The sequence below is a fragment of the Balaenoptera ricei genome, chromosome 7, assembly GCF_028023285.1.
Source record: "Balaenoptera ricei isolate mBalRic1 chromosome 7, mBalRic1.hap2, whole genome shotgun sequence".
Classification (NCBI taxonomy): Eukaryota; Metazoa; Chordata; class Mammalia; order Artiodactyla; family Balaenopteridae; genus Balaenoptera; species Balaenoptera ricei.
The window spans coordinates 115,436,175-115,460,291 of record NC_082645.1 but is presented as its reverse complement, the minus strand read 5'-3'; the positions used below and the strand labels follow the sequence as shown (position 1 = coordinate 115,460,291).

The 24,117-nt window shown below is 41.3% G+C and overlaps 1 protein-coding gene across 8 annotated transcripts in view; it reads left to right on the top strand.

Annotated features, from left to right (window-relative positions):
• The first annotated feature begins 9,303 nt into the window (after positions 1-9,303).
• USP40 (ubiquitin specific peptidase 40) overlaps positions 9,304-24,117 on the top strand; it is a 93,932-nt gene continuing 79,118 nt past the window's right edge. For 2 of the 8 annotated variants that reach the window (XM_059928969.1, XM_059928967.1), the window contains exons 1-7: positions 9,336-9,416; positions 10,492-10,709; positions 13,295-13,362; positions 15,637-15,750; positions 18,765-18,929; positions 20,658-20,804; positions 23,522-23,665. In XM_059928969.1, coding sequence (XP_059784952.1) covers positions 10,511-10,709; positions 13,295-13,362; positions 15,637-15,750; positions 18,765-18,929; positions 20,658-20,804; positions 23,522-23,665 — 837 coding nt within the window. In that variant the 5' untranslated portion in view covers positions 9,336-9,416; positions 10,492-10,510. Of the gene's footprint in view, positions 9,417-10,491; positions 10,710-12,771; positions 12,794-13,294; positions 13,363-13,489; positions 13,949-15,636; positions 15,751-18,764; positions 18,930-20,657; positions 20,805-23,521; positions 23,666-24,117 lie in introns of those variants that run through there. The other 6 variants (XM_059928963.1, XM_059928968.1, XM_059928966.1 and 3 more) reach the window with 6 other exon arrangements.

Here is a 24,117-nt window from a genome sequence, read left to right as displayed (position 1 = left end):
CATCCTGGCGACCCTAACAATCCTAAATTCACACTTCACCTTAGCCAGCATAATACCCATCCTCTTGCTGGTGTTCGCATTCTTCAAGGCAGCACGCAGATTAGCCTTATTAGTAATAGTATCAAATACCTATGGCACCGATTATGTACAAAACCTTAACCTCCCCCAATGCTAAAATTTATTATCCCCACAATTATACTAATACCCCTAACTTGACTATCAAAAAGCAACATAATCTGAATTAACTCCACAACCCATAGTCTGCTAATTAGTCTCACAAGCCTACTTCTTCTTAATCAATTCAATGACAATAGCCTTAATTTCTCATTCATATTCTTTTCCGACTCCCTATTCACACCATTACTGATCCTAACAATGTGTCTCCTTTCCCTAATACTAATAGCCAGTCAATCTCACCTTTCTCAAATGAGTAAAAATATTTTACATAATAGTAACAGAACCCTAATGGTTTATTTTTATATTTTGGACTAGATAAAACAATTTTCAATTTTGTGAAGGAGAATAAATTATGAGAATCACTAAGAAAACTTGGAAAAAAAGGAATAATGGGTATGGGGCATGCCCTACCAGATGTTAAAACTTACTACAAAGCTATTATAATCAAAATATGGTCCTGGCACATGAATAGATAAATAAATCAGTGGAGCAAGACTGGAAGTTCAAAAGCAGATGCAAATAAACATGGGAATTTAAAATATGATAACGATGCATTTCAATTCAATGAATGAAGGAGGAGTTTTTATTAAATGATGTTGGGATAATGGACTATCCATTTAGGAAAAATAATGAAGTTAGATCCTTATGCCATGCAAAGTTCTTATTATAAGAAATAAAACTATTAACATTGGTGGAATTAAAACATTAAGACATAATATAGAAAAAAATGCTTATATATGTCAGACTTGGAAAGATCTAAACAAGCTGAAATCCAGAAACCATTAAAGGAAAAGTCAACCAGTTTGACTACCCAAAAATGAAAGTCCTGTATGAGGAAAGATGAAAGATAGCCAAGGAAAAAAATATTTGCAGCACATATAAAAAACTAAGTATTAATATTCCTAATACTCAAGAGACATAATAATTAGCTGTAAAAAGAAAGTTCTATAAAAATGATTAGAGAATGTGAATACATAACTCACAAAAGAGGAAATACAAATGGCCAGTATATCTAAGAAAATAGGAAACAAAAATTGATGCATCTACGTAGAATTATTTTGCTAAAAATTTTAAACTTTGACAACTTCTGGAGGTGGAGGGGGTATAGAAAAAACAGAGCTCTTGTATACTTTTGACCAAAGTGTCAGGTTGTTCAATATTTTGAAAGCAATTTGTTGAATTCATTAAAATATAGTATGTACATACTATTTGACCCAGCAACACTACTCCTAAGGACTCTAGCTTACAGAGATAAGAGCATAGAAACATAGAAATATATGAAGGTAAAGAAATTAAGAATGTTAATACAGTCTTGCTTATAAAAGAAAAAATGGGAAAAGCTATCAATACCTATCAATATTGGTTAGTTGAATAAATATGGTACATCCAAAGTAAAGAATTTTATGCAACTATTAAAAAGAATGTGACAGATTTGTATGTACTGACTGTAAAGATGTCCACAATTTATTGGCAAGTGAAAAAAAGCAAGGTAAAGAACAATATATCCAGTCTGATACTAGATTGTATTTTAATAAGTGGGTGTGAGAATTTACATTAGATACATGCACTTAAATAATATTAAATAATTTCAGAAAAATTGGAAAAGATACATACAAAACGGCTAAAAGCATTTTCCTGTAGGGGGTGGCATTGGATTAACAAAAGGGAAGTTTCATTTCTTACTGTATTTTTCAGTATTTTTCCTAAAACAGGATTTAAAAATGCAGCCTGGAAATTATATACAGTTACATCAATTGTATACACATACATATCAAAGAAGACGGCTTTGTAAAATTTGATGATGCACAATTAAATGAACTGGCATAAAATAGTTTGTTCAACTGGAGAGGAATTACAAATGCAAAGGATATAAATGACAAATCACAGTTTAATAAGGAATCTTTTTTTTTTAATGTCCAAAGCCTGATTAATTCTTAATATGCTAAAGGAGAAGTAACTTACCTTTGACAACGGCTTTCCCTCGTAGCAGTTGATGCCACCGATGAAGACCATGTTGGGCATCACAGGTTTGGGATAGTTCAAAACAAAGTCACGTCGTAACAACCAAATTGATATTTGGCTGAAGAGATCAGATGCTGTGACAGTTGTCTGGAGAATCTCAGAGGCGGTTTCTACAACATTTTTGAAAAGATAGTGGCAAAATAAACGTTCCTCCAAGTGCCGGATATGATTCCACAGTCTCTGTCCGAAAGTCATGACATCAGAGAACCCTGAGAAATCTCTAGGAACGTAAGAAAGAGCCATGGGACACTGAGTGCTTTCTTCAAGATAATGGCAAAATACTCCCCTGGTGAAGACCACAGATGGGAGTGAAAGATATTTGGCTACAATTAAGCCACACATATCAAAAGGATCTAGAAACACTGCATCAAAAGAACTCTCTTTTAAGTATTTTACTAATTTTGTGTCCTCAAACAAACTCTTACAATGTGAAAAAAAGTAGTCAAAAGCTTTGTTGGACGAACTCATCAACATAAGAAGTAGACTTCGTGGCTGAGCTTTCCAGTGAAAATCGGAGAACTTCTGGAACTCACTATTCAAATTCTCCAGAGTGTAAGACGTGGAATAAGTCTTTACCGTAAGATTGAATGAACTTCCCAGGTACCAACTCACCTCTGGTATGACTAAGACCACCTCATGCCCTCTGTGGGCAAGTTTCTCCACGACTGGACGCATGGTAAACCAGTGGCTCCCATCCATGGGTACTACCAGCAGCTTGCCTGCCTCAGCAAAGCCAGGTGTCAGCAGCAGACACATGCACAGAGGAAGGAAGCCGGTTAAAATCGCAGGTGCCATCTGTTAACTGCAGCCCAGAGCAATCCAGCTGCCTGGATTCTAAGCTCATGTAACAGGAGCGGCATAAGTACAGGCACAAAACCTGCCTCAGGAGAGGGCGTGTATTTAGACATTCATAAAAAAAAAAAAAAATTATACTCATTGCCAATGAATTACTCATAAGGATGATAATGAATGAGAAGCATTTGCTGAAACAGGTAGTAGTATGTTTTCCAGATGAGATAGCTTTTGATCTTTACCATGAGCAGAGACATTTCACTGCAATGCCCTTTTAGAAACAGAATTATTAAACAATGCTCTTGGAACCTAAGGACTCAGAATGATAAAAAAAAAGAGGGTAAGTTTCAATAAAGCTGGGATTTTCGCAATTTCTCCCAAAGGAAAATTTGGATTTTATCTTCAGGGTACCAAAGACTCTTTGCCCAGAAAGTGATTGGCATCCTAGATTCCAAGGAAAGATTTGAAGCACCTTGCCGCTGACCTCCTCACTGGCAGTGAACTTGAGGTCGACAAGAGTCTCTGCGATGCTTGATGTTACTGCTTGTCTTATTCCATTTCCAAACCCTCTGAGGCTTCTGAAATGTTGAGATAAGATTGACAACCCCAACTCCCAGTCTAGGGATGTGATGGAATGTGTTTGTCATCTATTTTAAATTGCTTTCTCTAGATATGTCACATAATAGGGTTACCTGCCCAGTGTTTGCCCGAAGCACTCTGCTGGGACTGCTTTCTCTTTTCTCTCTGCTTCCACAGTCCTCTGTTTAGACGTCTGTTGTGGGATTGCCCCAATAGGCCTGGTACCCTCCTTCAGGAATCTCTGTATCTGTCTCACACTCTATCAAGCACTCCTTGAGGTCAGGGGACATGTCTTCATATTTGTACTCTCCTCCCACAATACCCATGCTATGCCTCGTACAGAGAAAGCACACAAGGAAATGTTTGTTGCACTGGACCAAACTACACTACGGAGGTTTTCTAGACACCTTCATGGGTAAACTCACTGGTGTCAGATTAGATCTTGAGGACCATTTGGTGAGGGATTCTAGAGCCAACCTAGGGGCATAATCTTTGTTAGGGGTCCAGATGGCTCCGTCCAGGACACCCAAACTATAACTGGTGACATTTGCTTAGTCACCATTTACCTTGGTGACTGGAAAAGTTTCAGATAAATGTCTGAAAAATAAAAATGGTGGTGAGTGGTCTACCTGCAGGTAGGCTTATTTTAGAATAGATATCAATGAAATAGAAAATAGAAAAGCAGTTGATTAGAGATAATCAATGAACCCAAAAGCTCGTTCTTTGAAAAACTGAATTAACTTGATAAAGCTCTAGGGCTTCCCTGGTGGCACAGTGGTTGAGAGTCTGCCTGCCAATGCAGGGAACACGGGTTCGAGCCCTGGTCTGGGAAGATCCCACATGCCGAGGAGCAGCTGGGCCCGTGAGCCACAATTACTGAGCCTGCGCGTCTGCAGCCTGTGCTCTGCAACAAGAGAGGCCGCGATAGTGAGAGGCCCACGCACCGCGATGAAGAGTGGCCCCCGCTTGCCACAACTAGAGAAAGCCCTCGCACAGAAACGAAGACCAACACAGCCATAAATAAATAAAAAAATAAATAAATAAAAAAAGCTCTAGCCAAACTGATCAGAAAAAAAAAGAAAGAGAGAGAGAGAGAAGAAGAAATGACCAATATCAGCAATGAGAGAAGTGGCATCACTACTACAGGTTCTATAGATATTAAAAGAATAAGAGAATATCATGAACAAGTTTATGCCAATATATTCTACAACTTAGATGAAATGGACAAATTTCTTAAAAGATGCAAACTACTAGAGTTTAACCAAGAATAAATAAATAAGCTGAATAGAAATAACCTATGTATTTTAAATTAAAATTAAATTTGCAATACAAACTTTCCCACAAATAAAACCTCAAACCCAGATAACTTCACTGATAAATGTACCAAACATTGGAAAAAGAAGTACTACCAATTATCATTCCAGAAAATATTCTGGAATATAGATGCAATATACTCCAGTAGAAGCATAGGGAATTTCCTAATTCACTCTATGAGACTGTTACCGAGTCCAGGCTCACTCTGCTCCCCACACGACAGGCCAGTAAATAGGGAGACGAGGGCTTCCCTGGTGGCGCAGTGGTTGGGAGTCTGCCTGCCAGTGCAGGGGACACGGGTTCGAGCCCTGGTCTGGGAAGATCCCACATGCCGCGGAGCGGCTGGGCCCGTGAGCCACAATTGCTGAGCCTGCGCGTCTGGAGCCTGTGCTCCGCAACAAGAGAGGCCGCGATGGTGGGAGGCCCGCGCACCGCGATGAAGAGTGGTCCCCACTTGCCGCGGCTAGGGAAAGCCCTCGCACAGAAACGAAGAACACAGTCATAAATAAATAAATAAATAAATAAAAGAACGTGAATTTCTAAAAAAAAAAAAAAATAGGGAGACGAGGTGTTCAGGCAAGGAATAGCGACTTTATTCAGAAAGCCAGCAGACCAAGAAGATGACAGACTAGCGTCCCCCCAAAAACATCTTATCGGGGTCTGGATGCCAGTTTCTTTTACAGAACGGAGAGGGGGAGGAGGTGATGAAGTAAAGTAAGAAGGCCATTAATTTCACAAAATATCTCCTGGCTTGGCCAGCATGGGGGAGGGGATGTGTCAATTTCTTCTTTTCTGCAGCCATTCACAGGTGGGCAGGGTCAGATTGTCTCCCTGAGAGCTGAACAAAGGCCCTTTAGTTTAACATTCAGGCAGAGAGGTAGGGTTCCCTGAGGCAGGCCATTGTGCATAATTATAATAATAAAAGTAAATGAAAAGCAAAGGTTGAAGTAGCAAAGGTTAAAGTAAAAGAAACAGATCCAACATGGAGTCGGGTTTTGCTCTTCCGTGTTACAAGACCATAGAATTGGTCTATGAGACCAGCATTGCCACATAATAAAACTAAATAAGGAGTTTGGAGCAGAGAAAGGTTTATTGCAAGGCCATGCAAGGAGAGGAGGTGGTTCATGCCCTGAAAAGTCTCAAGCTCCCCGAAGGGTTTTGACAAGGCATTTTTAAAGGGCAGGTGAGGCGGGGCTGTCACAGGGTACTGTCAGCTTGTGCACAGTTCTGTGATGGGCTGATGGTGAGGCAGCAGGACGGTGTCACAGGGGTTAAGATTATCAGTCCTTAGGCTCCAGGAGGCCTGGGGGTCTGTGCTCATGGTCAGCAAGTAGTTTTTCCATTTGGTGGGGGGTTTTCACATCTGCAAAACAGCGCAGGAAATTTGCATCAAATACTATTATCTACCCTGGCTTTTTTGTTTGTTTGTTTGTTTGTTCTGGCTCATGAAATTCTTTTGTTTGTCATGGAAATGTAAGAGTGGAATATTAATACATTTCAGTTTAGTTCTGTAATGTCAGGAATTTTTCAAAAAAATTAGAAGATGGACTGGAGCTTTTTCTTTGTGAATAGAAACTGAAAAATAAAAAATACTATTATGTAGGTACTTCAGAGAGGAGCTAAAGCAGAGGATATGGGGGAAGGTATGTCCTGGGAAGGCCCCATAGGGCCTTGCTCGGTTACACTACAGACCAATACCCCTCAAGAACATAGATGCAAAAATTCTAAGCAAAAATTTAACAAACCAAATTCAATAATATAAACATATATGTGTACCATGTAATACATAAAAATATAATATGTCATAACCAAGTGAGATTTATTCCAGGAGTGCAAGGCTGTTTTAACATTAGAATATCAATCAAGGTAATTCACCATATAAATAAACTAAAAAAGTAAAACCATGTAATCATTTCAATAGGCACAGAAAAAAATGTTTGATAAAATCCAACATCCATTTCTGATAAAAATTCTCAGCAAACTAGGAAAAGAAGGGAAGTTTCTCAACCTAATAAAGGGCATGGATCAATAATGAGAAACCCACAGTTGGGGCTTCCCTGGTGAGGGAAGTTCGCACCCCGCAACGAAGAGTAGCCCCCCGCTCGCCGCAACTAGCGAAAGCCCGCGTGCAGCAACCAAGATCCAACGCAGCCAAAAATAAATAAATTTATTAAAAAAAATAGTGTTTGGACCATGGTGGAATTTCTAGACTAGATACCAGAGAATCACCAAAGCCTCTTTGGTAGAGAAATGCGAGCTCAGGTGCGCCTCAGATGGATCTGGTAGTGACATGCATGATGGGATGGAGGTGGTAGTGATACGCATGATGGGATGGAGAAAGCGGCAGTCCACCTAAAATGTTGTCATTCTAAGGTGGGTGAGACTTAATGAGGGTCTGCCAGGCAGAGAGGGAGCCATGGAAACAGAAGAAGCATTGTCCAGGTGATACTTTGAGTTACAAATGATTGGATTCATGGAGGAAAGATGAAGTTTCAAAGACAGCTCCGAGACTTTGATGCTGGATGAGGGGAAGGATGGTGCTGTTAACAGGCCTTTCATTCAACACATATTTATTAAGATCCTGTAATGAGCCAGGCACTGTTGAGATGGCTGGGATACAGCTGGGTACAAGGGTGAGCCTGTGTCCTCAGAAACTAACCTTCCAGTGCTAATTATTGGCCAGGGAATGGAACTTTGAGGAATATTCACTGTTAGGAAGAAGGGAATGAAGCACAGCGGGCAAAGAAGAAGCAGTCAAAAGGCAGAAAGAGAAGCAGCAGGATAGAGTGCCTTGGAGCAGGGACGAGAATCATGAAGAGGAGGCTGCCAAGGGGGCAAGGTGGCCTAGGAAAGACTGATAAGAACTGAGAAGGGCTTCCCTGGTGGCGCAGTGGTTGAGAATCTGCCTGCCAGTGCAGGGGACACGGGTTCGAGCCCTGGTCTGGGAAGATCCCACATGCCACGGAGCAACTAGGCCCGTGAGCCACAACTACTGAGCCTGCGCGTCTGGAGCCTGTGCTCTGCAACAAGAGAGACCGCGACAGTGAGAGGCCCGCGCACCGCGATGAAGAGTGGCCCCCGCTCGCCGCAACTAGAGAAAGCCCTCGCACAGAAACGAAGACCCAACACAGCCAAAAATGAATAAATAAATAAATTTATTTTAAAAAAAAAGAAGAAGAACTGAGAAGATGCGATTCCCACTGTGGTTTCCTGGTCTAGACCTTCAGCCTTCCAGCTGGTCCCCTGCCTCCAGTTCTTTCCCTACCGACACTTCCTGAACATTTGCAGCCACAGGAATGTCGCTATGTTCCCAGTACAAATCCCTTAGGCTGGCATTCACTTTGACTCCTGCCTTGTGGCTTCGTCTATCACTATTGCTGTTCTCAATCTCTCAAATCTCTAGCTGAAGTCAAAATGATTTTCTTCCCGTCGCCCTCATTCGACAGGAGAGACGGCCAGAGAGCCTAAATAGGCTATGGAAAGAGTCCACCAAAGGTGCTCAAGAGGGCAAGAGAGGAGATTTTGAAGTATTTTTAGTGTACTCTTGTGTATGAGAGTTGGCGCAAAGTAAACACTGAGGATGTTATAAAGGATCAAAGTTACTTGGAACATTTTTCACTGGAGATACACCTGTAAAATGTCTTTGTAAGTGCACGGCACTCTTGAAGACCTACACAAATGTTTCCAAGGTTTAAGTAACTTGGCATTAGCCAGGCCAAATGACAAGCGATCTTTGTACTCTCTACTGCAACTAACATGAGTTGAGAACAGCGATAAAAATAAACTTTAAAAAGTGAACGAGGGCTTCCCTGGTGGCGCAGCGGTTGAGAATCTGCCTGCCAATGCAGGGGACACGGGTTCAAGCCCTGGTCTGGGAAGATCCCACATGCCACGGAGCAACTGGGCCCGTGAGCCACAGTTACTGAGCCTGCGCGTCTGGAGCGTGTGCTCCACAGCAAGAGAGGCCGCGATAGTGAGAGGCCCGCGCACCGCGATGAAGAGAGGCCCCCGCTCGCCGCAACTAGAGAAAGGCCTCGCACAGAAATGAAGACCCAACACAGCAAAAATAAATAAAAATTAAAAAAAAAAAAAAAAAAAAGGAATTAAGTTTCACAATCCAGCATCCCCCATTAGCATCTCCAGCCTACAGAGGACAGCCGTCAGAGCTAGCCAAGGATGCTGGTGGCCCTTACCAATGCATTTCTTTAAAAAAAAAAAAAAAAAAAGTGAACGAATGAGTGGCCGGCTGACCGAGCGGACTCGCGAAGCCGCCAGCAGACAAGGAAGCGAGCACTGTCCACCCAACGCGACTCCCGCATTCTCGGGCCAAAAGAACTACATTGCCCATAAGGCCCCGCGCGGCGGGCCGCCGCTCCCCCGCCGGGCATCCTGGGAGACGTAGTCCGTGCGTTCCAGAAATCGCTCACGCGCGGTGCCGCGGGAGAGCTGCTCACGCCAACATGGCGGTGTCCGGTAGTGGCGCGTTCTTTCGCTTCGAGTTTTGGCCGGGGCGGGGGTCTGGGCTTTAGGCAGTAAGTGGGGCCTGCGGCCGGGCATCTCGGGAGGGATGAGGGGGGCCGAGGCGAGAGGCTGCCCCGGCCGGCCCCGGGATGCGGCATCCTCCTGGTGAGGGGTCTGCGGTCTCCCGCCGCGGGGACCTCTGCCTCCTCGCGCCCCTGGGCTCGGTGGCTTGGAGTGCTTGAGGGCCTGGTCTGACCGTGGAGTGGAGGAGACCGGAATCTAGACCACGCGCTCGAGGCCACACTTTCAAGTTCCATTTTTTGTGCTTTTCTTCTGAGGAACGGGTTGAAAAGGCAAATAATTGCATTTCAGCGTTTCCTATCGCTTAGGAACTGTGCTAGGCGCTTGGCCTTTCTCATCTCCAGGTGACCCTCCTCCACGCTCGATGTGAGACCTTGAGCGGATTCTTTAGATCCCAGGAGCTAATGTTGGGGTCACTGGATGGATACATGTTGTAAAGCCCTCGAGGCTCCATAATTTAAATGGCAGTGTTTTTTTCCCAGTGAATCTCCACCCGGCTGTCCGGCTTCGGGGCCATGTACTAAACTACTCTAAAGATTAATTTGTTCCATTTAACTTATTTAAGTGTCATAATCTGGTGCAAGGAGTTTGAGAAGCAGAGATTTTAGGAAGTGATTCATGGTCCCTAGGCCATTGTCAACGCTCAGAATCTAGCTTCGGCTCTGCCACCTCAGCGGATTAGGTGTATTGATGGGTTTTCTTTCTTTTTTCACAAGTGATATCAATATGCCTTTTTAAAAACAGCTGTCATTTATTGTGGGCTAAATCCTGTACCCTAAATGCCTTTCTTTCATTATGTTATTTGATTGTTTAAATGATCCTGCGTGACAGTTGGTATCGCACTTTACTTATAAGAACGGGGGTTAAGTAACCTGCCCACGCTCGCACAGGTTGTGTGGAGCAGGGATGAAAAAATTCAGGTCTTGCTGCCTCCAAAGCCCAAACTACTGTCTATACTTTCTAAAGAGTGACTTAAAATGGAGACTCCCAAGTATAAAAGGGAGATGTGGGGAAGTTTTGTTTTAAAAATAAAAACATTTATATAACATGTTATATTTTTTTAAGGGTAGTATTTAGTTTCACAATGTTTGGGGACCTGTTTGAAGAGGATTATTCCAGTGTGTCAAATGATCATTATGGAAAAGGGAGGAAATTAAAGACCAAAGCTTTGGAGCTACCTGCTCCTAGAGGATTCACCAATTTAAGTGGAATCAGAAATCAGGGTGGAACCTGTTACCTCAATTCCCTTCTTCAGACTCTTCATTTCACACCTGAATTCAGAGGTATGCTATGTTACATGCATTTGGCTGGTAATATGTATCCTCAGTATCTACCTGTAATTAATTATGCAGAATCACAAATAGACAAAGTATTTTAAATGTGTATTCGACAGTGTGCGTTAATTGTTGCTAATGAGGGACATAAATTGGTAATTCTGCAGAGGAGTGTGAAGCTTAAATTATGAATATTTTCTGTGTGATCACAGTAATGTTCACTAACAAGATAAGAAAATAAGGCAGTGTATTTCTTTTCTAATTCCTATAATTTAAAATACAACATAGACAGTTTTGTCATGAGGGCCAGCCTTCATTATTGTACACCATTTGTATTTTTGAGTTTCTCAAAGTAATAAACACTTAAACCAGAGTTACTCAGTACACTTACATGCTTCCTTTTGGAGTGGGGAGGGGTTGTCACATTCATACAGTCCACAATCATTTATCTGAAGTTCTGAAATCTGGAAAACTCTGACAGCCTGACCTAATAATCTGAACTTGCTTGGCCTGAGAGCTTGACCTGCTGTGAGGCTGTTTATAGTCTTCATTATCTCACTTGGGTGAGCAGTCATACATTTGTTACAGGAATATTAAGTCCTTGATTAATAGATATTGTTTGTCCCAGACTCTGCTGGGGATGTAATGTTAACATATTGAACCCTTTCTTAGTATTACCTTTCTAAAATCTGGAAATTCTGAGTTCCAGAGATCCAAGGTGTTAGGTAAGGGGCTGTGTATAAGGAACAGAAACCCACTCAAAGTAGCTCAATTAAAAGGGAGGTTTACTGTGAGAATATAGGGGACTCTCCTAGAAACCACCTATAGGAAGCCACCCTGACCTCCTTGGACCCTTGATTTCTTGCCCCTATTTTTCTCTACATGTTTGTCCCATTCCTCCTCTGCAAACTAGCTTCCTCCACACGGGTCTTAGTCTCTGTGTTCCCGAGAGGGCCTTAGTCTCTGTGTTCCCTTGATTTCAGTGTGAAGGTTCCTCTGCCTTCACATGGCCCTGATTGGGGTCCCCCAGCTACGAGGCTCCATGACTGTAGCTCAGCTCCCCACCATGTCCCCATATTCTGAGGACAGACAGCCTGGCTCATCCTGTATCCAGTATCTCATCCCCCTTCCCACCACTACCAAATTTAGCAAAGTTTTGTGACATTTTCTGTTGCTTCTAAGCTTACAGAGACTTCCTGCCTCCAGAGATTTAGTGTATAATTACCATTATCCCCTTCCAGGGCCATTCTGCTGGGTCGAAGTGCACGTGGATTTGAGTGTTGCCTCTTGTCTGTGACTCCATCCACTCCATAAAAATACCCCCCCCAGTGCCTTCAGTAGTTCCACCGTTAGAAATTTGGAGCATGAATAAGCGGGTTCCAAGGGAGGTTAAGTTTTTCCCAAGTTTTAGTATAATTGAAGTTCAAGGGCAACTTAAAGTAGAAAAGTAGCCTTAAGAAGAGGGTGAGGAAGGCGACTGTTGGGGAAGGCAGGCAGGTCTTGGAGAGCGCCGCTAAGAAGAAAGGGCTTGGAGCCCCGGGCCCCCTTCTCTCTAGTAAAGGGGGTGGCTGGCCAAGCACGTGGGCCGACACCTTAGCGTGACTCGCACACTCCTAGTAAGGCGTAGCGCGGGTCCTGAAGCTTATTGAGGAAGGCGTACAATTTGGAAAGGGTAGGGACTGGCAGAGAACTGGGCAAATTTTTGGAACTTTTTGGAATCATATTTAAAGGAATAGGACTAGATTCGGCTCCACTGTACTCCCAGATCAGTGTAGCTGGGAGTAGTGGGAGACGATTGTGGAAGGCTTTGTACGGTTCTTATGCTTTAACCTTTATGTTTGTAACCTTCCTGTAGTGTTTTTCCCAGTTCCTGCCGGGAGCTCAGGAGGAATATAACGTAACAGTAATCACTAAGGCAGCAGTGCAACACCCGTCCCAACCCTTCTCTCCCTGGAGTATATCACAGTCTCCCAGTAGGTGTTCCTGTCTGTTTGAATACAGACTTCCCAAAAGATTCAGATATGCCCCACTGGGTGGCATACCCAGACACTGAATTATAAACAAATTCTGGAGTTGCCAACGTCTTTTTCCAGGTAAGATCACCACCATCTGTTATTACCCTCAACGCAGAAAAGATATTTTCATACCAAAATGGGAAGGGCGTTATCTCAGAGTTAAAGGTGCTCCTTCTCCTGAAAGAATGGTTGGAAGTCTCACGTGTGGCTTGTAAACAAACACGTGTGACACAATTACATATTGTGTATTTCCTAGTATTCCTCACGTGGCTTTTGGGACCCACTGCCATAGGCAATAGGAAGCCACCAAAGATTTCTGATGTTACGGTTTTTATATGTATAATTTTCCTTTTACAGCTCTCCCTTATTGAAACCTTAGCTTCCCACTTTCTAATAGGGTCAGTGGTTAAAAATAACGTTACCAGAAAGCAAGGTGTGTAGGGTAAGGGTGTAAATATTGTCAAGTCGTATTTCTGAATCTTTAACTGATTTTTACTTACTGGTGGCCTTGGCTTTCTAAGACAGTTTTCAAAAATGAGATAATGTCATTTACATCTTTGATTCTACTTTTTTGTTTAGAAGCTTTATTTTCTCTTGGCCCGGAAGAGCTTGGTTCGTTAGAGGATAAGGATAAACCTGACGCAAAGGTATTAAAATCTTTGATTCACAGGGGTTTTTTGGAGTACTGGGGAAATGTTTTAAGGAAAGAATTAAGTTGCTTATTCATAGGAATCAATAATTTTATTAATTACCAAATATGATCTTTATTTTCAGAAAGTGTCTTGGCCTATACCTTACTGCTAAGGGAACTGCCCTTCCAACAGAGAATTACTTATGCAGATGCAATGCCGCTGCTGCTTTTTAGACATACCTCTCTCTGCATTAAGGAGATACTCACGAGTTGTCCGCACTAGCGCGCCAAAAAGTCCGCTTAATGCACTTACTTGTAGCAACAACAAAAAATAAGGGGCCAGGGCTTCCCTGGTGGCGCAGTGGTTGAGAATCTGCCTGCGAATGCAGGGGACACGGGTTCGAGCCCTGGTCTGGGAAGATCCCATATGCCGCGGAGCAACTGGGCCCGTGAGCCACAACTACTGAGCCTGCGCGTCTGGAGCCTGTGCTCCGCAACAAGAGAGGCCGCGATACTGAGAGGCCCGCGCACCGCGATGAAGAGTGGCCCCCGCTTGCCGCAACTAGAGAAAGCCCTAGCACAGAAACGAAGACCCCACATAGCAACCAATCAATTAAATAAATAAATCTAAAAAAAAAAAAAAATAAGGGGCCAATATTCTTTCAGTTTGGTATTCTGGAAGTAAACTGAGTGAGGGATTGGTTTACTGTAAGTGCGTATCTAATCACGTTTCTCCCTTGCTTAAACATCATTCAGAACTTTATCACCCTCAGACTAAAATCTGTACTTTTTCTTTTGGCCATGCTGTGTGGCGTGCAGGATCTCAGTTCCCCGACTAGGGATCAGACTCACGCCCCCCAGCAGTGGAAGCGCTGAGCCTTAACCACTGGACCGCCAGGGAAGTCCCCTAAAATCTGTACTTTTTTTTTATAAATTTTTTTTTTAATAAATTTATTTATTTATTATTTACTTTGGCTGCGTTGGGTCTTCGTTGCTGCGCATGGGCTTTCTCCAGTTGCAGCGAGCGGGGGCTACTCCTTGTTGTGCGCAGGCTTCTCATTGCAGTGGCTTCTCTTGTTGCGGAGCACGGGGTCTAGGTGTGCGGCTTCAGTAGTTGTGGCTCATGGGCTCAGTAGTTGTGGCTCGCGGGCTCTAGAGCACAGGCTCAGTAATTGTGGCGCATGGGCTTAGTTGCTCTGCGGCATGTGGGATCTTCCCGGACCAGGGATCGAACCCGTGTCCCCTGCACTGGCAAGCGGATTCTCAACCACTGTGCCACCAGAGAAGCCCTGTACTTCTTTTTTTTTTTTTTTTTTTTTTTAATAAATTTATTTATTCATTTATTTATTTTTGGCTGCCTTGGGTCTTTGTTGCTGAGCGCGGGCTTCTCATTGTGGTGGCTTCTCTTGTTGCGGAGCACAGGCTCTAGGCACACGGGCTTCAGTAGTTGTAGGTCGTGGGCTCTAGAGCGCAGGCTCAGTAGTTATGGTGCACGGGCTTAGTTGCTCCGCGGCATGAGGTATCTTCCCGGACCAGGGCTCGAACCCGTGTCCCCTGCACTGGCAGGCAGATTCTTAACCACTGCGCCACCAGGGAAGTCCAGCCCTGTACTTCTTAATAAGAGTCTTTCATGATCCAGCCCTGGATTCATGAGTGCTTCTCAAACTCCCCGTGTGGCAAAGAGCCCGGTTTTTTTGTTTTTTTATTCCCAATCTGTTGCAGATCAGACTTTCATTGGATATAATAAAAATGCTGTGGCAATGCAAAATTGCCATAAAGTTTTCTGAAGGCTTATTGTCAGCTTAGATATTTAAGTCCAGTCTTCAGACCAGGCTCCAGGCAGCTTTCTCAGGGCCCTGGCCCACAGCGCACAGGCAGGAACGGCCGTGGTGCCAGCAGGAAGAAAGCCACGCAGGGTGCAGCCAGCCCTGTGAGATACTTGTGACCGGAAAATTCCTCATAGGGAGTATGTCTGTATCTGAGGTATTTTGGAGAAAGGATGAACTATTAGAGAGTTGAACTACTGTCAGTCTGTAATTAATTGGGTGGTTTATTAGGACCTGTTTGGGTTTTAATACTGATCTGTGATATGTCAAGATAGCTAAGAATTGTACTGAATTAAAATTTTCAAAGAAAAATGAATCTTCATTCACCCTTTACAGTACTTATAAATTTTCTCCCGAGTGAACTAAATGAACTAGGAGGTAGGAGAAAATTAGTACGCAGTTCTTTTAAAAAGGCCCAACCAACATTTAAAAGATATTTAGAAATGCATTTTTTTCTCATTCAGGTCCGAATCATACCTTTGCAGTTACAGCGGTTGTTTGCACAGCTTCTGCTCTTAGACCAGGAAGCTGCGTCCACCGCAGACCTCACTGACAGCTTTGGGTGGACCAGTGATGAGGTACGAAGGTCAGCTTCTCCAGGGAAAAGTTACCAGCAGTAAAGACTGAACACTGGCTTCATAATGTTATCCAGCTTCTCCTTTAATTTTGTCTTATGGTCTCAAGATATTTTTTAAATATTTACTTCTAATATTAGATAATTACAAACCAGTAAAACATTTTTACACACTTGGCTGTATCCAGGATTTTATGAATGAGTGTGATTTGGGTTTGGGGAAGAGGGTTGAAGATACAGGGAGAAGTATAAAAGCTGGTTTTTATAATTTCTACCATTTGTATAGTCTAGTTGAGATATACCACCTGTTACATTAATGGAAATTGCCATTTTAATAGCAAACTGCTTATCAACTTAAAAAGCTGACTGGCTGTAATTCTGTCTGCCTTTATGGCATGCTTGTGTGTTTGAATCTGGGTGTTCCAATTTGCACATTTGCTTCAAGCAAAACAGTGAAACCATTCTCGGCAGGTCTTTTCATTTTCACTGTCCTGCCTTTCTCCTGACTGTCTTCATTTTCTTCCTGTATCCTCCTGCGTGTGGACTTCCTCTTGTTTTTTTGTTTGAGTTCCTAAAGGGTATTTCACTGTATACAAACACCAAACATTTGTCAGCACTGAGATGTGTGTTGTCGATATTGGTGAGCTGTGAGCTGTATAAAATCAAAGCTAGGCCTGCGGTCTTCATGGAACAGATGCAGGGATGAAGCCATCATTTAAACCCATCGCAGGGTTTAAAGAGACAGTGATCAGAATAAGGGTATGTTGCCTTCAGAAGTAAACTGTCAACTCTTGTCTTTTAACCAGAAACACTCATTAACTAGGTGGTGCTATGTGGGTAAAGAGGTAGGGCTTGGGCTTGGCAGCACAATGAGGTATAATACATTCCCTAAAGAGTGTGTGTTAAGTTTCTGGTGTAGGGCAGGTGCTTAGGGTTAATTCCCTTTTTCTTTCCTTGTTTTAAAAAAAAACTGCTTGCTTTTCTTTTTTTTTTTTTTTTAATAAAATTCAGGATAGTGGTTACCACTAGAGGGGATGTCATCATCGTGGAAGGGTTTTTTGTTTTGTTTTTTTAATTAATTTATTTATTTATTTTTGGCTGTGTTGGGTCTTCGTTTCTGTGCGAGGGCTTTCTCTAGTTGTGGCAAGCGGGGGCCACTCCTCATCGCGGTGCGCGGGCCTCTCACTATCGCGGCCTCTCTTGTTGCGGAGCACAGGCTCCAGACGCGCAGGCTCAGTAGTTGTGGCTCACGGGCCCATTTGCTCCGCGGCATGTGGGATCTTCCCAGACCAGGGCTCGAACCCGTGTTCCCTGCATTGGCAGGCAGACTCTCAACCACTGTGCCACCAGGGAAGCCCAAAACTGCTTTCTTGAGATATAATTCTTATGCCCTAAGCTTCCCTCTTTTAAAGGGTACAATTCAGTGGGTTTCTTTAGTATATTCACAGAGTTCAACAAGCATCACTACAGTCAATTTTGGAACATTTTCACCACCCCAAAAAGAAACCCCATACCCATTACAAGTCACCCACACCCTGCATGCCCTTTCCCCTGAGTCCCTGGCCACCACTAATCTCTCTGTCTCTGTGGATTTGCCTATTCTGGACACTGCACAAAAATGGTATCGTATAATATGTGAACTTGTGTAACTAGCTTCTTTCACTTAAAGCAACGTTTTCAAAATTCGTTTGTGCTGCAGTATGTATCGGCACTTCGTTCCTTTTTATTGCCAGATAATGTTCTGTTGGGTGGGTATGCCACGGTGGCTTGTGGTTTTTTTTCATCTAGTCATCAGTTGATGGATTTCCCTTTGTTTTTGGTAATGAGCTTCCTCTCAATTGCTGGCTTCATACTTCTTAAAAAACTGTGAAAACTTGATTGACTGATTGACTGATTTCTAAATAAAATCTTGTAGTAAACCCTCTAGGACTGGACCTACAGTGGTAGAGAGGGTCTCTGAGGCACCTTTGCCGAATTTAGGATTGTTCAGAAACAGATCTTGAAACTTCCACAAGTTTTCTGTCCCATCAGAACCAGTGATATTGGAGAAATTTATATCATCTAGTGTCTTGTGTGTTAAAAACTAAGAAAGAGATCCCGAGTCCCACATGTTACTCCAGCTTTCATCTACTTTATCAGCTTCTCTTCACATGACACTTATCTTTAAAGTCATTGTCCCTCACTGCCTCTCCTGTGCCTTCCGTTTGCTCCTCTACCTCCTTCCTACCTTCTTGTCAAGGCCGCTCGTGGCACCCTCACGCCAAGACCAGGAGACACTGCTCATCTCTCCGCAGCCCGCAGTAGTAGCGCCACCACCCCTCCGCTGTTCCCGTGACCTTGCTCTCCTGGTTCTCCCCTTCCCGGCTCTTCCTCGGGTTCCTGTGCCGGTTCTTTCTTGTTTTCTCCACTTCTAAGTGTTGGTGTGCCCCTTGGCTTTGGGTTTATAAATGGTTCTTTGGGAGTAGTTCAGCCTCTTCACACACAGTTGCATGATTCATAGATTGAAGCAGGTTCCATCAGAGTTTTTCTCAGTAGCACTGTGTTAGTCTTCCTTTAGTTGGTCTAGATATCAAAGCAGTAAATTCTAGTTCTTTTCAAATGCTGATAATTCAGAGTGTTTATCAGTCCCTCTGAGCTGAGATTCCGCTGTGTACACACTGCCGGCTCTTAGAGACTGCTCTGTGCCTGTGTGTTCCTTCTTCCCCTCTCCTCTCTGTGGCACCGCCATGCGTATGGTGTCCCACAAAATAAACGCACTTTCCTGTTTTCAAGTGAATTGAGTTATATGTACACACTGAACACCGTCTGTTTATATTTTCGTTTTGTAGTAAAAGTAAAAATAGGGGGTGATCTCTTACCCTGCTCTCCGCTTGCTTAGCATGGTCATCCTTACGTTTGATCGAGGCTTACCTCGGGATTTCTAGATAAGTCTTGTGTTTTTAAACTCATATCACTTTAAAAATCTGTTTTTAAAAATCTGAAGCACAAAATTACATTTAAAAGTTACCTGTTTTATAGGAAATGAGGCAACATGATGTACAGGAACTGAATCGAATTCTCTTTAGTGCTTTGGAAACTTCTTTAGTTGGGACCTCCGGCCATGACCTCATCAATCGTCTATATCACGGAACCATTGTTAACCAGATTGTTTGTAAAGAATGTAAGAATGTCAGTGAAAAGCAGGTGAATATGCAAGAGTATTTTAGTAATAAGTTAAATCATAAAGTATAATTCAAGTAATTAAATCTGTGATCTATACCACATGAGGATTAATGTGTTTATTACTAGAAATAACTTTATCAGTTTTTTTCTTGTACTCTAGCTACACCCAGATTATAAATTTATAATCCAGATTTCTCCGTGTAAACTGAAAGAAGTAGATATCTTAAGATGTAGCTTTAATCTTTTATTTAGTACTCTAATATATAGAAAGTAGATTTGGGGGGCGTTTACAAGTAGGGACCAGTGACCTTATGAGAAAAGCCAATTATCATCATGGTTGGTGGTTGGAATATTATAAAGAAAGTTACTTAGAGAAGTAATAAAAATAGAGAATACTGAGGAATGTTTAAATTGACAATTAGATCTGTAATTAAATATTGGATTTAGTTTATTGATACCCCTCAGAAAGTTCATTTGTATGTGTGTGCTTAGGTTTAAATATTATTTATATAAAGCTATTATAATCCTGTTTAAACTAGTGTAACCTTCAATTCTGTGTCATAACAGAGATTGCCCATTTCATCTAATTGGAAATTTGCTCATGTAAATATAATAATCACTACTTGCGCTACAAATCTTATATAGCAAATGATTTCATCACTGAACAGTTGTCCTTTAATAAAAATATTTTCTTATGGCAAGAATTATAGGAAGTTTCTGTATTTGACTATATGAGTAGAATAATTAAATGCCATTTTCTAAATGTTGCATTAATTGCTTTTTTGGAATATATATGTATATATATTTCTATTTTTTATGAAAGTGTTGGGCATAAAGAAGGCTTTTTGGCCCTTATTGCCTATGCTAATAGAAGGTTTGGCCAGCCTAGTTTGGAAATATTAAGATGTTGTATGTCTTTGGATTACTGTATGATTGACCAGTATAATGTAATGATTCACAAAGTAATTTCAAAACATAACATATATGAAGGCACGTTATAAATTACAGACATTAACTTTTCACATATTTATATTATAAATCATATATGAATGTTACTTTTATTACTTTAGATTTCCACCTTGAACTAATTAATTAGTGCTATTATTTTACAATCCCCATAATCCCTTAAGGTAATGCGGTTGCACAAACATACACACAAAGTTATAAATGTGCTTTAAACTTGTCAAATTGTAACCGTTTATTACTAGAAATATGTTGTAATTCAAATGTACTTTTAGTAGAATTGGTAGACTCGCATTTTGCAAAATACACTCTTAATTTTTTAAAAAATACCTTTGTATCCTGGCTCAAAATAATGTTTTTCCTAAACCAGCCCTAGCAGAAGAGGAGGAAGAAGAGTTTACATTAGAGAGTCCAACCCTGGCCTTGCCATGCCAGCCTAGAGACTAAGACAGCACTAATAACCCTGCACGTATACTCTTCTCAATTCATGTATTAAATGGTTTGTCTTATTTCCTGATAAAATAGGTTTCGTTGTATCTACAGTGAACTCGTAAACTGGTTCCTGATATATTTTAAGCTAAGTTATAGTTTGGTTTAGAAAGAATAATTTATTGTTACGAATTTCACATTATCTAATCAGGAGATCTATATCTTCATATATAGAAAAAATATATGTGTTTTAGAAAAAAATATATCTGATTATTCCCAGTGTATGTATGAATTGGTGATGTGTTTGTGAACCTCTGTGGGATTGTTTTTTCAATGTTATATTCATGTGTATTTCAGGAAGACTTCTTAGATCTCACAGTAGCGGTCAGAAATGTATCAGGTTTGGGAGATGCACTCTGGAACATGTATGTGGAAGAGGAAGTTTTTGACTCTGACAACTTGTACCACTGCGGGACTTGTGACAGGCTGGTTAAAGCAGCAAAGGTAAAGATAGATCCCTGCTTTTTCTAAGGGTGCCTGCTCAGTTTTTGTTAGCAGGAAGGTCCGTCAAGGGAAGTCAACTTGTATGAAGTGTCTTGAAGATATACATGAAGCTCTTAATCAGTACTAAGCATTGAAAAGATATTTACATTTTATATATATATATATATATATATATATATATATATATATATATATATATTTTAATTTTTTACAGTAAAGAATTTTTTTTAAGCTTTCAACCCAGCAGTTCTCTCGGCTTCTTTTTCTCACAGGAAAAAATTATTTGTACCTCAGTGTTTCTTAAATAAACCTTTTTTTTTTTTTTTGCAAGTTACCATTATGAAGAAGGCAATACATTTTTATTTCTGCCAACCAGGAAGCTTGTTGAGCTTTCCTTTTTTTGGTCTACCACTATACAAATGACTTTCTTTATTTGCACATTTGCAGTTATTTTACAGTATTGATGTGTGTATATTTCTTCCCTGACTAGCAAATCCAACATGGCCTTTCCTCCTCCCCCAGTTGGAAGTACGTAACTGGCTAATTACAGGGCTTGACAGAGCGTGCCAGGGTTTCTCTTTGTACAACAGAGCAAAATACAGGAAAAAAAGGAGGATAAGATTTAAGCAAGTGATTTCTTTTGCAACGTGGCATCAACTCAGCTGTTGTTATTATCTGCAGTAGGAACTATTTCACTGCTGGCAGATGATATGACAGGCTATTCATTAGCGTGATAACCTTGAACTCAATTGAACCAATGGTTATTGAGCCCTGACTTAAAGAAATACCACTAAAGATGTATCTTTGCAGTTACTCTGTTAAGACAGAGTGTTAGCACTATTCCTAGAGCTGACAATATTGAATTTTCCAACAAAGAAAATGAGGGTTGATTTAGATAGCACACAACATTGATTTGGATCCTGGAGATTATAGGTGAAAATGTAATTAAAAACAATAAACCCCATGCCTGTAGCTTTCACAATAGGATTTGAAACCAGGATGAATTTTATATTGTTTAATATTTATTTCCATCTAGCCTTTGCCCCTTTATGAAAACCAAAGAGAGGTTTATTTTTTGCTTATTTATTTTGTATTTCCTCTTTAGTGTTAACAACTACAACCTAATAAAATAAATATAAAATTCAGAGGATGAAGCATCTTGGAAAGACACTTAAACACATTCTTAGTTTTGGTTGACCTTAATTTGCACATTAGTAAAATAAGAACCTTTTGTTAAACAAAAGCAATTCTTGTGTGCACCTTTTCTATCATTGGTTTAATTCTTTTTCACTGGAATTTTTTTGATCTTGACACTTTAAAAATTGCCTTCTAGTTGCGTTAGATTTATTGCATTCTAAGGTTAGGCTTGGTTGCATTACCTAAATTAATGCAGATCATCTTGTTCTGAGCAGTCTTTCTTTCCTCAGCCACATTATAGTTGAGTTACTCACTTTTTTTAGATTTTTTTTTTGAGCTAGTTTGAAAATCTGCCATGTTGTTAGGTTGCTGTATTTTCATTTAACTTTTCTTTTCACCCACTAGATTTGTAGAATTGTTTTAAATATATTTTTAGGAATGTTAGATGTTTATGATTATGGATAATTTTAAATATGGGGAAGGATTCTTTTTGCCTCCTCACATGCCTTTAGTGCAAGGAGATTGGGAAAAGCTGATGCCTTTTAAATAAAAAGTAGCTCAGTTTAGTGTTTTGTTTTAAAGCAAGGCATTAAAACAAAAAATATCTTATTATCTGCTTTTAAGAACTGTAAAACCCCAATCAGTGGATCTCAGCATTTGAAGAGTTAGAGTCCTTTTGAAAGTCTAGTGAAAGCTGTGACTCTTCTCCCCAGAAAAATACATATACACATGCAATTTTCATATAATTTCAAGGGTTCACATCCATTGAAACACGTCCCCAGGTCACAGGTTAAGAGCTCCGGTTCTTCAGTAAATAAGAACTGTGTGTCTGCTAGGTAAAGTAGACACAGCGACCGAGGGGGAAGGTGAAAGGTGAAAGGCCAGGGCTCGGGCAGGAAAGAAGCACTATTAGAGGGGCTTCCCTGGTGGTGCAGTGGTTAAGAATCCACCTGCCAATGCAGGGGACACGGGTTCGAGCCCTGGGCTGGGAAGATCCCACATGCCGCGGAGCAACTAAGCCTGTGCAGCACAACTACTGAGTCTGTGCTCTAGAGCCTGCGAGCCACAACTACTGAGCCCATGTGTCACAACTACTGGAGCCGGCGCTCCTAGAGCCCGTGCTCCGCAACAAGAGAAGCCACTGCAATGAGAAGCCCGCGCACCGCAACGAAGAGTAGCCCCCGCTCACCGCAACTAGAGAAAGCCCGCGTGCAGCAACGAAGACCCAACGCAGCCAAAAATAAATAAACAAATAAATAAATTAATTAATTAAAAAAAAAAAGAGCACTGTTAGGGGGGAGCACCCTCATCAGATAGCTTTGTTAGGATAGTGACATTAAAACATACGAATGGGTTGTGAATTTTCAGTTGTAAGCATAAGTGAGTGATGTCACCTTTAGCCCCATAAAATAGATGAGTTTATATCAAGAGCTATGTTGAATCCATGGTGATTAGTTTATGTGACTTAAGGACATATTTCTCTTAAAACTGTGTCATAGGTCACTTTTTTATATCTTAAGAAACATTATGTATTCTATATAATTCAGCTTTTAAAAATTAAAAATTTTTTCTTTTGACAGTCGGCCAAATTGCGTAAGCTGCCTCCCTTTCTCACTTTTTCATTATTAAGATTTAATTTTGATTTTGTGAAGTGTGAACGATACAAGGAAACAAGCTGTTATATGTTCCCTCTCCGGATCAATCTCAAGCCATTTTGTGAACAGGTTTGAACTATTTTGTTTTGAAATTCTTTCTTTTACCCTCTCAAGATTGAATCTTTTATTGACCTGATTTACAGTTGGCTGAGTGCAGAATCTCTCAGCCTTGGCACTGTTAACATTTAGAGTTGGATGATTCTCTGTTGTGGTGGGACGTGCCCTGTATTGTAGGATATTAAGCAACATCCCTGGCCTCTATCTACTAGATGACAGTAGCATCTCCCGCTTCTGCCCCCAGTAGTGACAAAAACGTCTTCAGAATTTGCCAAATGTCCGTGTCTCCAGCGGGGAGGGAAGGTGGGTAAAATTGCTCCCGGCTGAGAACCACTAGTTTATTACAGTTCTTTTGAATTTCCAAAGTATGGATTTGTTCCCAGTTCTTTTTACTAAACTTGCCTTGAAAAATCTTTGCAATGAAAATTTAAGAACAGAATTAGAAATGACCCTGCATTAGGAAA